This window comes from Thamnophis sirtalis, unplaced genomic scaffold (genome assembly GCF_051295495.1).
Source record: "Thamnophis sirtalis isolate CommonGarterSnake01/CBP01778 unplaced genomic scaffold, rThaSir2_p1.2 scaffold_3, whole genome shotgun sequence".
NCBI lineage: Eukaryota > Metazoa > Chordata > Lepidosauria > Squamata > Natricidae > Thamnophis > Thamnophis sirtalis.
This window is the reverse complement of record NW_028261383.1, coordinates 122,694,207-122,708,605: the sequence shown is the minus strand read 5'-3', so window position 1 is coordinate 122,708,605 and position 14,399 is coordinate 122,694,207. Positions and strand designations below refer to the sequence as shown.

The 14,399-nt window shown below is 41.5% G+C and overlaps 1 protein-coding gene across 1 annotated transcript in view; it reads right to left on the bottom strand.

Annotated features, from left to right (window-relative positions):
- Window positions 1–304: 304 nt before the first annotated feature.
- The window catches only part of CYGB (cytoglobin), a 60,179-nt gene continuing 46,084 nt past the window's right edge, over window positions 305–14,399 (bottom strand). Inside the window, exon 4 of the mRNA XM_014071881.2 lies at window positions 305–2,691. Within this exon, the coding sequence (XP_013927356.1) occupies window positions 2,617–2,691 (75 nt within the window). The 3' untranslated portion in view covers window positions 305–2,616. The remainder of the gene's footprint in view (window positions 2,692–14,399) is intronic.

Genomic DNA, 14,399 nt, shown 5'->3' with positions numbered 1-14,399 from the left:
ACACTCAGAAGGCTCCATATTGCCAATCTTTGGGTTAACCTGCCCTGCCGTAGATGATTTTCTTTTACATGGAGACAACACAAAATGGTAACACTTATAACAAGGAACCGATGTATAAAGATTAAACAAAATCACAAGACAATATATTGGCAGCATACAGAAGTCATACAAATAATACAGAGGAAAATTACAACAGGATTCAGCCAGTACGTTGGGTAATAAACAAGAGGATTTAGTACGATAAGGAGGAAAACGTTCACAAATCATAGCACCAGAAGCCCATTTTATAAAATACACTATTAAATTATATGTATTAATATTTATTATTTTATACAGTGCCGTATTCTTGTGCATGGCTGTTTAACAGATAATCCCCATAACAAACAGCTTTTTGCTCCCAATGAGCCGACAATTCAAAGTTTGGAAGAATTGGGAATGAACTGAATGAGAGTCAGTAAAGAGCTATAAGTATTGTCACATACAGGTTCCCTCCAGCTGTGCTAAACAACAACTCTGATCACCTCTGCCAGCATAGCCAAGGGGAATTGTAACCCAGCACATTGGTAGGGCCCTGGCTGGCCAAGGCTATTCTACTCTTACTTTGCCTTTGACCTGCACAAGCTCTTGAGTTTTTCAGCTCGTTTTACATTTCCATCACCAGCTTGCTATAGGCAAGGTTATGTCGTGGTTTTTTTGCTTTTCTTTTGCATTCTTGCGCGGCTGTCCCTTTTTCATTTATAATAAAATTACTTTACTCAAAATTGTCTGTGTTTGTGTGTGTGTGTTTGTGTGTGTTTGTGTGTGTGTATATATATATATACACACACACAAACACATAAACACAAAGTTTTGACTAAAGTAATTTAGTGTGTATGCAATATAACAGTAAAGATTTACCCACCATCGTGTGTGTGTGTGTGTGTGTGTGTGTGTGTGTGTGTTTGAGAGAGAATGAGAGAACGAATTAGAGGGGGGGAGAAATTGTTATGGATTGAAACAATATATAGCTGCAAATCTTTAAGGATGGATGTATTGCTTCAAGGATAAATTAATGTATACGTATTTTCCTTTCAAAAATGTCATCCTACTTTGAAAATTAATTTCAAAATACTTTTAGATTGTGACATGGGATCATGGTTTTACTGTAATAACTGTCATAATTTAGGTCATATTTTTTGAAGAATGGTGGTGGTGAAATCTAGTAGTAGTAGTAGTAGTGTCCATGGTGTGACTTTTAGCAGGAAAAAATGTATATATATAAACATTAGAACTGTCAAATTTTGTAACCAGTCTAGATTCGTGCATCTTTAATGGCAGATTGGCTGATTCCTTATTTCCATGTCATGAAGGATTCCCTTCTGATTTTTGCAGATTTGTTCTCTATTGAACAGCCAAGTCAGCCAACAGCTCAGATTTTTCCCTTCTATTTAGGTGGCAGTGCTACTTGCTGGAGTTGATTGGTGGTCATAGGAACACAAAAATCCTAGCAGAAATCCTTTAGAATATAATAATGGGAATTGGAAGGAAAGTGATTAAAAAACGATGGTTACCTCAAACCTATCTGGGCAGTATTACCAACTCCACAGTAGTAACAAAGAATGTACTCCCACATCCACTTATTGTAAGTAGCCCAATAAGACCTCAGAAAGCCAACATATATAGGACTGCATGAACTGATTCAACTCAACTCACACAGAGAATATCTTAAGCATCAGGAAACAGCTAGAAATTAATATATTGATTTGTTCTTTTAATACATCATATTTTTTTTGGTTTCAGGTGCTTTAGGTATTCAAGCTTTGGCTAAATCTTCTACAATCTCAAGACTTCTAAAGTTAGTTTTGTAACAGGGGAAAGAAACATTGTAATGGAATACAAAACTAAGAACAAAACAGTGAGGACTGCAAACACAATTCATATTATTCCAGAGAAACTCCAGTCCAGAGGAATTAGCAGTAGAGAAAAGCGTAAAATGACAAGACAAGACTAAGCCTCGTCCCACGGTGCATATTTTGAAATCTAGACTAAATGTATTGAGATCAAATGTCCTTTTAAGGACATGGTCTGAATGTATCATGCGGATATGAGATCCTGCAAGCACTTATGCACACATCAATAGTGTTTTGTTTTTTGGGGAGTGAGGGAAAGCAAGGACATGGACTTATCAGTGATATACGGGCACAAAAGTACTTGCAGAATTCAAATACTGGAACTTGTACATTCTCACCTTACTACAAAAGATGGAAACGTATCAATTCAGTGCCATTTGATGAAAAGTCCTCTTCAAGACAGACAAAAATGGTAAGTCTCCAGAGTTATCAATGTGGGTGAATCATAACAGTCATGATCTATATAATATATTTTTTCCCTCTGGGGAAATTCAATACATTCCCTCCCCCCCCATCACAGTGTACATGATTTTAATTTGCCTGGCTAACTTCAGGGAGAGTGTTTATGGACACCTGGTTTTTCTATAGCTTAGCCGGCTTTAGCTATAGAAATTATAAAGCATTTCCACTGACTAATATGTACACGGGATAATTAAAGGAGACAGATGTAGTTCTCTTGGGTGCTATCCTATTCCGGTGCCAGTTTAGTCTTCTGAGAGACAGCATTTCAGGTCTGTGGGAGGGGTTCTGCCACTTTGCTGCTGCTCCAGCTGCTGCTGCCACCGTTGTCACCTGGGGGTTCCTAGAAGGGAAAGGGAAAAGGGAGGAAAACAAAACCAAAGGAAGCTTAGGTTAATCACTTCTGGGATTTTGGACAGCTCAGAGGATTGTGCTAAATGTCTGCAATGATTACAATGATCTCATGATGTCCCTCTGAGGGAACTCACATTCTACCATGTTTGATGGGCCCTATTCCTAGCCAGATGTGTATAGCAGAGGGGGGTTCCTACCAGTTCAGACCAGTTCAGCTGAATGGGTTGTAACTTGGCAGCCTGGGGCGCTGGAACTGGTAGCGATCCAGGCCTGCCACCCCCCCGAACCAGTTCTCCTACGGCGGCGCCATCTTGATTTTTGGTTCTGCAAATGCACAGATCAAATTTCATTGCAGAAATGTATTTTCCCCCTTTTTAATGTTTTGCGCATACACAGACAATTTTTGATGCAAATGTGCACGTGAACAGGCAGTAATGCCAGCAGCAACCCACCCCTGATGTAGAGGATTGTAGCTTTTTTTTCTGACATTCACAAATTGCTGTGTGAATCATCTATTCCTGAAAATGAATATCAACAGCACAAAAAGAAGTTTTTACTAGGGTTTCTGCTTTTCTTTTCTTCCAAGAGTTTGAATTCACCTTCCAATTCTGCCAAAAAGAGCTTCATTACTGGAAACATTGATCTCACCCAGATTTTTAAAGACGAATTTCAACATAATATGTTTATCACACTTTTTTAGCCAAGCAGCTCCAGAGGGTATAAAGCCTCTTCCATCGCCCTTTCATCTTCATGGAATTTTCCCCCAAAACCTTTTCTGGTAATAGAACTCGTTACTTCAAATTTTTTGGGGGGAAACTCCTGCTGTCTGGCTCTCAAACACAACAAAGGGAGAAGTCATCATGACCCCAAGTAACTCCTAGGGTTTGGAGCAGTGGTGGGTTCCAGATCCCATTGCAACCGTTATGGTGCAATGGGGCCAGGCGGCCACCACATGAACGCGCACAGTGCATGCACACACATGTGCAGCGTGCACTCACACGTGCAATGCGCACATGTGTACTTATTGCCTGCGACACTCCAGCTGCTCGGCAGAGCATCATGCAGGTGCCGTACTCTCTGTGAGCGTCTGCGGAAGCCCCAAAAACGTCAAATACCAGTAAGGAGTGTGGGTGGGTGGATGGGCCCTCCGGAGCATCATACTGGAACGGTACCTGGTGCTCCCGGCAGGCACCGGTACGCCCATATCGGGGTGTACCGGTCATAATCCACTACTGGTTTGGAGGCTTTTTAATGTTAGCTAACCAGCCCTGCCCCTGTCTATTTTAAAAAATGGCTATGAATTCTCCTGATTGCTGGCTGGAGTTTGAAAAACGAAGTATCTTTTTGGTTGCTGAAAGAAGGATCTGAGAGATAAGAGTTAACGCCATCTATGGTAGCTGGAAGGCAGAGCTTAAGTTTCTCATATCCCAATGAGAAATCCTCTCACTTTCAGATAAGTGCACTGACTTTAGCTCAATGCACTCCAAATTCCTTTTTAATTGAATAATTCATTGCAACATACAAAAAAACCAAAACCAGTGGAAGGAAATGGAAGTGCAATAGATAACATTTAGCAAACACAGTCAGTAGTTAGTATCATGGGATAAACTACAGCAATATTCCCACACTGGAACAGTAGTTGTTACTGTACCTTCTATACCTGTTTATCTTACAATGTTTAATAAATATATGTGGCTCTACCCTACAATTATGGTGGGATTCCTTCTATTAGAGCTGTTGAGATGGGCTGTGCTGCTGGAGAGAAGCTCTTCCTGGCCAAAGCAACGCAGCCTGTGGGTGATAGATGATGTAAACTGCTGTTTTGTAGAATAGGGGTCCCCAAGCCCCAGGTAGCATCCTACTACCGGGCCTTGAGCTGTTTGGAACTGGGCTGCAGAAGTGGCGGGCAAGTGCTCATGTATGCATCTCCACTTGCACGAGCAACGGCAAAGTGTGCGCACGTGCTCTCCATTTGAATGACCGCCAAGTGGAGCTTGCCCACCACTCCCGTGGAACCACCCCCACTATTCCCCTCACCGGAATTTGAAAGTTGGAAAGGTTGGGGAACTTTGTTGTAGGAGACATATAGGCCATTGGCTTTTCACCCTTCTACAGCAAGTTCGAGATATATTCCCAGCACGTCACATATCTAGCTTGTGCCTAGTTTATTCCTCGCTGATGGGAAAGTCAGAATGCTTCCTTCATCCTTAGCTGATTTTCTTTGTATTTGATGTTGGGGAATGGCGGGAAACTTTCTGTTGGTTTTTGTGTGAATTCCAGAACGTATCTTCTTCACCCAACTATCTTTGTAATTCTTCTGCCAAATGCAGGTCATCTGCTGACCTGTGAATGACAGCATAAAATTGAGGAATATTTTTTTTTGGTTCTTTTGTCTTGCCTAGTAGTAGTGTATTGGTTTGGGCAGGCTGGGAACCATTAGTTGTTTCTCTAATGGCTTCCTACCTGAAAAAGTTTGGGCGGCTATAATTGGAATGGGACCTTCAGTCCAAAATGTTTGGATTGCTATCATTGGAATGGGACCTTCAGGCCGCTACCCTTGGCTCCATCTCTTTCTCCTCCAGGCTTCTGGCTCCGCCCATTTACCTCTAGTTTTCCTCCTCAGTTGGCCCTCCCCTAGCCATTCACTATTGTTGGGCTGAAGGAGAAAAGCTGATCTTCTCACGTAGTTACTCTCCTTCAGGAATCCTTCAGGATTCTACGCAATATTGGCCATGTTTTATACTAGGGCTGTGTCAATAGACTCTCCTCTTAGTTCATTTCCTGAAATGGGCTTAATGGTGGACTGCCTCCCAGTGCTGTCCCATCTCTGGAAATCATGGATCTAGCTGCAAATTGTAAGCCGTCCATAGAAATATCTTTCAGGAGCTATTTGCTGATGTTGTCTGAGGCATCTGGTTAATGTGTGAAATTGCCCCGTGTTACATCCAGGACTAGGAAAGAATCTAGGCAGATGATTCCCAGGATATATATCTTTTGGTTCATCCCCAAAGCAGAAGTCCTGCTGCCAGAAAAAAAACAGCCCTAGAAATGGAAGGAGGAAATGGTGTTTATTTGTTTAATGTCAGATTTCCCACCACTGGGGTCTGAGTTCTCCCTCCCTCTGCAGATGAAAACTCAAAATATCCTATATCATCTGAGATTTATAGCTCTAATCAAAATGACACTGAATAATTCAGTTGCCTTCTGTAGCTGTTGATTAAATCTTCTCATACTATACTTATAAAATGGCATGATTAGCTTGGCTGAATGGTAAGGACAACCTTAATAAAACGGTTAAATATCTGAAGGGCAATATCTTATGAAAACAAACAAGAACCCTCCCTTTTGAGTAGGGAAGCATTGTGTGGCCAGGGAAAGAGAAAGGCTGAGGAATTAGCCGAGTCCATTAAAATGGCAGTTTGGCAATTATTTTATACTTAAAGGCTCTGGGGTACCCTGAGGGCTGTTGGCAGGATTTTTGCATGAAGACAGAAACGGAAATTTTCCATATTCTATCCCTCTGTGAAATGTGAAGATTGATGCTGTGTAATTTCTGGTCATTAACCAGCTTCCCATGTGTGGAGAACAGAACAGGAAATAAATGGCAAAAGACGAATTCTCTTTATGCCTCCCTTTTTATCTTGTGTTGGGGTTTTCTTTTTTTGGTTAGGGTTGAAACCTGCCCTGGAAATTCCCCCCGCCAAAAAAAATATTAATATATATCTGGATCCCACATACTCCACCTCAGTCTTTACCACCTAATACTTAATCTTTTTCTTGCCAAACACTGAGGGAATTAATTTTGGTCCTGATAGAATTTATATTAAACACTCCTCAAATAAAGAGCCAAGGTGGCGCAGTGGTTAAATGCAGCACTGCAGGCTACTGCTAGATCAGCAGGTCAGCGGTTCAAATCTCACCGGCTCAGGGTTGACTCAGCCTTCCATCCTTCCGAGGTGGGTAAAATGAGGACCCAGATTGTTGGGGGCAATATGCTGACTCTCTGTAAACTGCTTAGAGAGGCCTGAAAGGCCTATGAAGCGGTATATAAGTCCACTGCTATAAATAAACCAAATTGTTTTGAACAAGTGTTGAAGAAACAATGAAGTCAGTTCTTGCTCCAGAATCACAGCAGGAAATTTCCTTCTTTCCTTCATTCTTTCCTTCCAGAATTTAAAAGAAAATCTAAGTCATTAGATGAAAGTAACTGAGCTTGACTATAGCAATAGCAATAGCAATAGCAGTTAGACTTATATACCGCTTCATAGGGCTTTCAGCCCTCTCTAAGCGGTTTACAAAGTCAGCATATCACCCCCACAATCTGGGTCCTCATTTTACCCACCTCGGAAGGATGGAAGGCTGAGTCAACCCTGAGCCGGTGAGATTTGAACCGCTGAATTGCAGATAGCAGTCAGCTGAAGTGGCCTGCAGTACTGCACTCTACCCACTGCGCCACCTCAGCTCTATTAAAACCAAGACCATTTTAGGGGTGTTCATTGCATTAAACTATCTAATTCTGAATTGGATTGTGTGGGAATCATATTATTTGGAAAGGATTTGGTGCTTTCCAATAAGAGTACAGATAGTCATCCTCACAATATGACAATTTGCTGAGAGACCACTTTAAGTTACAAGTCACTGAACAAATAATATTTATGCCAGTCCCCAAATTTATGACCAGTACAGTGCCTCCAGTGTCCTGTGAGCAAAATTTTGGCTTTTGGCAGCTCACTTGCACTTATGACTATAGGAGCACTTCAACTTCCCCCCTCCATCTCAGCCCTTTTGGCTGTCGTGCACAGCAGCACTTTGGATGATGTTCTGGAGCTGATGTAGATACCTGGGGACTTCAGCAATCTCAGCCAGATGCCACCAGCCCAGGCAGCTATTTCAGCCAAGAAGTGCCACCTGATACTCCATAGTGCAAAGCCCCACCCACTCTGCCATCCTGCGCTCTGCAGAACCTGTTTCACCCAACTAATCTTCACTGTTTTCTTTCCACTGCTAATAAGTAGTATCTGGCCTGACCCTTTGTGAAGCAGTGGGCTGGCTGTGCCAAGCCTTCTTCCCAAGTTCACTTGGACTATTCCCCAAATAACAGCATGTGCTGTTCTCCAAATATCATGCACTGTTCTTGTGATGCTTTGGAAAGCCTCAGAAGTTCTCTGAAGGCTTTCTGAAGCATTATGGGAATGGCATACGCCATTTGTAGAATGATGTGTGTTATTTGGAGAATAGTGTGAGCACCCTCAGGAAGAAATGGCCAGCAGATGTTGCACAGAAAGGCTTGAGGAGTGCAGGACAGCTGAGTTGACTGGGATGGCTGGCCACAGCATGGGGCTTGAGGTGGCACTGCTTGGTGATACTGAGACTAAAATAGAGCTCAGATGATGGTGGTAGCCAGCTGAAACTGCTGTCTGTTCTGGGATAGGAGATGACCAAGCTGAGTCTGAGGGAGGGGTCAAACCCATCATTGACCCACGATGGTGCAGGGGTTAGAATGCAGTACTGCAGGCTACTTCTGCTGACTGCCAGCTGCCTACAATTTGGCAGATCGAATCTCATTCAGCTCAAGGTTGACTCGGCCTTCCATCCTCCCGAGGTGGGTAAAATGAGGACCCAGATTGTTGGGAGCAATATGCTTACTCTGTAAATTGCTTAGATAAGGCAGTAAAAGCACTGTGAAGCAGTATATAAGTCTAAGTGCTATTGCTAATGCTATCAGTCATGAGTACCTTCACACCCACAAGAGATCTAAGCCCAGCTCACCTTTAATTCCTCTGACCTTTAACTACCACCTATTTGCTTGGGCTGTTCAGATTCCTGTAGAGACCTTAAGCTTGCAATAAATCTTTATACCCATTTGGATTGCCCGGATCTCCTGATTTCCCTGGTGCTTGACACCTGGGCCTCTACCCCAGTGCTGCCACCACAAAGGAGTGCCACTGGGCAGAGTGGTCAAAAGAGAAAAGACAAAGGTAGGAGGGTGTGGAAAGATGAAGAAGAGGTAAAGGAGGCAGTCTCTTATTTTACCAAGGATCGGGGCTGAAAGGGACTAAGCCAAGAAGGCATAACATCTGGTGGGATTTGGTTAATGACAGTAACAGGCACTGTCAAGATTGCTGTCACTGAGCAATGCAGTCCCATGACAACATGCTTTATGACTGCATCACTTAGTGGTAGCATTTCTGGTCCTCATTGCTGTTGGAATTTGAGGACTATGTTTTATTGATTAAGACCAGCAGGGCTCTATAGAGGTGCTTTTCTTCAATAATGACTTGAGCAAAGCATTCCTTCATCAAAGTAGAAGGATTTTTTTCTAAAACAGCTGTTCTGCTTCATCTGGCAGCAGGATCTTCTGCATATGGGCCAGCTCTGTACAGTGACTGCTGTTCATGAGGCAGATGAGACCATCAAGGCAAATTTCCCCACCTCAACTCTCTTTTGAAGTACTGTATTTTTAGACTATAAGGCGCACTCCCCCCCCCCACAAAAAAGTGGGTGAAATGTCTGTGCGTCTTATAGACTGAATACGACCCTGTTTTTGGCCTCCTGAACCCCCCGCATGTCCCATTTTTGCCAAAAATGGGACACATGAAGGGTTTGGGAGGCCTGCAGAGTGCTCCTTGGAGGCCATGGAAAAAAGAAAAAAAAAACTAATTTTTTTCTTGTTTTTCTTTTCGAAATCTAGATGTGTCTTATACTCTAGTGCGTCTTATAGTCCAAAAAATATGGTAGTACTCTGAAATAGGCAACAATTAATTTCACAATGGATTTGTCATTTTCTCATTTTCAAAATGAGAAGTGTGAAAGCAGTTAGTAAGTAGGATGTACTGTGTTTAAAAAAGTTATATTAGGTCTGTAAAGATAAAGATCATGGTAAGTCACATCAGCATTGATAAAAGAAGGGGTCTCAAACTCCGTAGGGCCACAACTTCATAAAATTTCACACAGAATTGACCTTTCTCATCAGAATTCAAGAATCTGCTCGAAATAATACAAGCTATCTAAAATTAAATATAGAGTCTTGAGAAATGCAGTGGGTTTGGAATGTGAGACTGACAGCCCTTTAATATAAAGTATATTCCCTCTGAGCTGACAGACATTTCATCATAATAGAAGGTTATATATTCAATCCCGGTTCTCCACTTAATGAGGAGGTTAAGCTTGCAGTTCCTGTTGAACATAGAGGGTGAAAGTACGAATGCTTACAGACATTTTTTTTTCTTATTTAACCTCAAATTTTAGTATTATTGATATGGTGTATAATCAAGCAATCTTAAAGATTTTTTCCACTTGCAGTCCAAAATTCACAGTTCATACTTCTGCTAAGAACTGGGATAATATAGTGCAATTTTCAACCATGTGTCTTACTGAACTAAGCTAGGCACTTCAAGCTCTGTTTTTTTAAAAAAGAAATTAATAAAAGTCAAACTCCAGTATTTGAAATTGTTTGTAGATGAGATGGGTGGCAAATTAATTAATTAATTAAATAAATAATAAAATTTGAGTACAATTAAAGTTGAAGCCAAAATCTCACCTTTTCTTATTGTTCGCAAAAACAAAATAAAACTAAACATGATTAATTTGCATTGCTTTTTGAAAAAATAAAAATTAATAACCAAACCTCCAAATCTGCAAGACTAGTATCAGGAGACAGTCTACAAGAAGGCTGCCTTGGAATCTCATGTGGGAGGCTGTGCCAAAGGACTAGAGCAGCCATTATGCATTAGATGCATTTCCAGGTCCCATCGGGTGACAACATTTAAGGGAGGAGACCTGGATTGTACCCATTCTAATTAATCTGGTAGGATGGGCAAATACCCTCATGGCCCACAAATAGCCATACAAACTGGAGTTTTTGAAGACAATTAGGACTGCAATGCCTGCTTTAAACTTCACCTACACTGAGGGCATTTTTCTTATCTGGCCTGAGATTCAGGTAATAGTCTTTCATTCATTTATTCACCACAGCCATGTATTGGTTAAACTCTTTTACTGCTTCAGCTGGATGGGACGAAGGGTATAATAGAACTGTGATAACAGAACTGTGATTATCATCAATATTCTAACGGCATTGCTTTCTTTCTTTTCCAATTATCTCTTTCAACAATTTCATGCTGACATTAAATAGCAGAGTTAAATAAAGTAGAACTCCTGTGGGTTTTGCATTCAGAGGGAGATAGCTATTCACCCTGGACAGCAGCAAATAAGTAGCCTGTCTTTTTAAAAAGATCATTGGATAAATAAACTAGTCCAAGGCAGGGATTGTGGGAGTTTGTCTGGAGGGACAACAATGCCCACTCCTAATTCAAAGTGATAGTTGTGCAATGTGATTGTCCATGCCTATCCTAACAAGCCTCCCTTGCTGGCATTTCCACAAATTTCCTAAAAATGTTTTCTTTTTCTTTCTGTTGCAGGACATTAAAAAAAAAGTATATCTCAAAGAGGAAGAAAGATACAAGACTTGAGGTACTATACTCTGAACTTGACTAATTCACAATTTGCTGTGAATCAGTAAACGCTAGTGTTGGCCATTGAGAGCAATTCACTGGATATACAGTAGATGGGATCGTCTCTCAGCGCTTCTGTTAGAGAACAATCTTTGCCAACAAAGGGAAGTAACGTTCTGCCTACCCATTGGCACAGACAGAGCCTCCCCAAGGAGAGCAGTTTATAAAATTGGAGTAAACCAATTTAAAAAGCTCCCCAGTATGTTTGAGTCGGAGATTTAAACATAACACTGTATTTTGGGGGGTATAAGATGCACCTTCCCCCCCAAAAAAGCTTGAAAATGTTGCTGCATTTTATACACCGAATGCAGCCATTTTTGGCCTCCCGGAGCCCGCATGCCATTTTTGCGAAAAATGGGATGCCTTTCCTCAGCCCTCAGCAGCCCTTTGCAGGCTTCAGCAGGGCTGAGGCAAGGCAAAAATGCCCCAGTTTTTCACAAAAATGGAAGCTTTTTTGCCTTCCCTCAGCCCCCAGCAGCACTCTGCAGGCTTCAGCAGGGCTGGGGCAAGGCGAAAACGGGGACATTTTTGCCTTGCCACAGCCCTGCTGAAGCCTGCAGAGTGCTGCTGGGGGCTGAGGGAAGGCAAAAACTTTTTTGTTTACTTAGCTCTTTGAAATCTTGGTACATCTTATACACCGGTGTGTCTTATAGTCCAAAAAATACAGTAAGCGTCACACACGGCCTATTCGTACATTAGGTGGGAGAATTTTCATTAGCTGTAAGAGTATCTCATTCATAAAACAACATAGTTGTTAGAAAGGCGGTCCAGTTGCCTTTTGGAAAAGCAGCTTTGGGACAACCATGACCTGGATGGTTGAGAATCTCTTTCAGCAAAGGGAGTTTGCTGAGCAAATAGGAAACGGAGGAAAGTAGCTGCAGCCATTTCTGGGCAGCCTGTCTTTCCCTGAAACCCCCCTACTAAATTCTTTGCCTCCAGATGTTCAGACCAGCTTTGCAAAATCTTTGCAGGACTTCTTGAAGGAAGGGAAGAGCTAGGAGAGTTCCAAAAGGAAATAGATAGTCTTTCTTACAGAAAGAGCCATTTCCTTCTGGCGTATGGTTTGGCTCATAACATCCACTTTATCTCCTCCAGCCTGCCACTTTCTGTCCTTGGCAAAAAGTTTTGGCACCTAAGTAAAGCCAGCTAAATGAATATGCATGCATTGTTACGTGCCTGCTTGTCTAATCACAGAATTTGGGTTTGCGGGTCAGATAGAAACATTTATTTTTAGCATCATATTCTAAGAACAAGCCTGAGGCAGGGAAACACAAAATTCTCAAGGATGCTGAAACCCCTCTCTAAAGGCAATCCATCTTGGCTTTTACTTTTTTGTTTGCCTTTGCTCTTACACAACTGTGTACATTACCAAAATCAAACAAAGTCATGAGGCATGCCTGCAGGCTGGTTAAAAAGCAGGGGAAAGATAATCAAGGAAGGATTTCTGGCATATAAGAAGCCGACTGAAGCATTCAAACATTCCTGCAGCTGTGCTGTGTGTGACTCAAATATCATTAGATCTCATGTCCAACACGCAAGGACAAAGTATATGTAGGAGGTGGTGGATGTATATGTGCCTCAAATCTCCTACAAGTGACTTTGTCTTTAGACCTTCAGAGCAAATGGCAGTTGGGATTTTACCAGATTGAGCTTCTCTGAGAGTTCAACTGAACCAAATTAGAAGCCCTCATCCTGAAACCTGAAAATTCCTTTTAGAATCTGGTAACTGCATAACAATCCATAGAGGATCTGCTTATGGGAGCAAGTTGGCTAAAGATTGCAGTCACATACCTAGGATTGGTTTAGTTCTTGCACATTCAGGTGAATGCTTGAATAGATGTTTGGTCTACCACTCTTTTTCCTGCATTTGCCTGAAAGGAAGCTGGGATTTTTTTTTAAAGGTTACTTAAATTAAGTGACAGCAGGAGGCTTCCTAAAGTAAGTTAAGTTTCTTAGCTTCCTCATTACTGCTGTGTTGGAGTTCCTGACTTCCAGTGACAAATGGGTAATAGATCTCAGAAACGTTGGCTGAGCCACCAGAGCCAGCAGCTGCAGGATTACTGGAAGACAAGTTGTTTACCCTTTGCAAATATACAAAAACTGGAAATGAAGAATTAATGATCTGTTATTACAAATCAGATCTAACTAGAAGAGGATATTTGAAAAGAATACATCAATTCTGAAAAGGACAACAAGCAGAATCAGAAATAACAGAGCAGAGGCTAGAACATTTAACTATGACACGAAATAAAGTATTCGTAGATGTAGAATTGGAAGAACCGTAAAAGTCTATCCAAGGGAATGAAATAGAAGCCTTCCCAGAAGTATTTCAGAGTATATTGGCAAACTACAGGGGAGGGGGTATAGGAAATGACCAGGCTGACCCTGAGACCAGACTCAAATGCGTTGTCAGTTTGGTTTGGTGTCTCTACATCTCAAAAGAGTCCTAAATCCAATCCCCCCTTTGTAGTCTGTTGATTCTTATCTGCCATCAATTTCACTCGACTGTTAGTAGATCAGATTCTTGTGTATAGCATGGAATAAACTCACAGTGCTTTTGAATTCTATCCTGGCTCCTGGTTTCTTGTGCCTGACCGTGTGTGTGTGTGTGTGTGTGTGTGTGTCTGTGTGTGTATGGGTGGTTATGGCATATCAGCAAAGCTACTGAATAATTTTCATTCCCAAACCAAGTACTCTGTCCTCTGCCTTCTCAGAAAGAACAAAACCTTGTAACTAAAGAAAGAGAAGGGAAATTCAAACAGAGAATGACTGGACAACTAGAACAGCCCAAAAACAATGTAACAAGATTGCCTTTATTGAAGCTTGTTCCAAAGAAACAGCTAGCACAAATAATAATACTAATGCTAATACTGTAATATCAAATAAAAGCACCAGCTCACAGCAAGAAACAAACCATCTAACGTGGAACATGAGTTTAACTCTGACTGGATATCTTTGATGCAAAATCAACAAACAAAAGCAAGCAGTGGACCACCAAAAAAGATGATTAGGTTAGAAAATAAGAGCAGCATGCTAAGATAACTTACAACAGTTTATTTAGTGACCATTCAAAGTTACAATGGCACTGAAAAAAGTGACTTATGATCATTTTTCACACTTAACAACCATTGCTACATCCCCATGATCATGGGATCAAAATTCAGATGCTTGGCAACTGATTCAT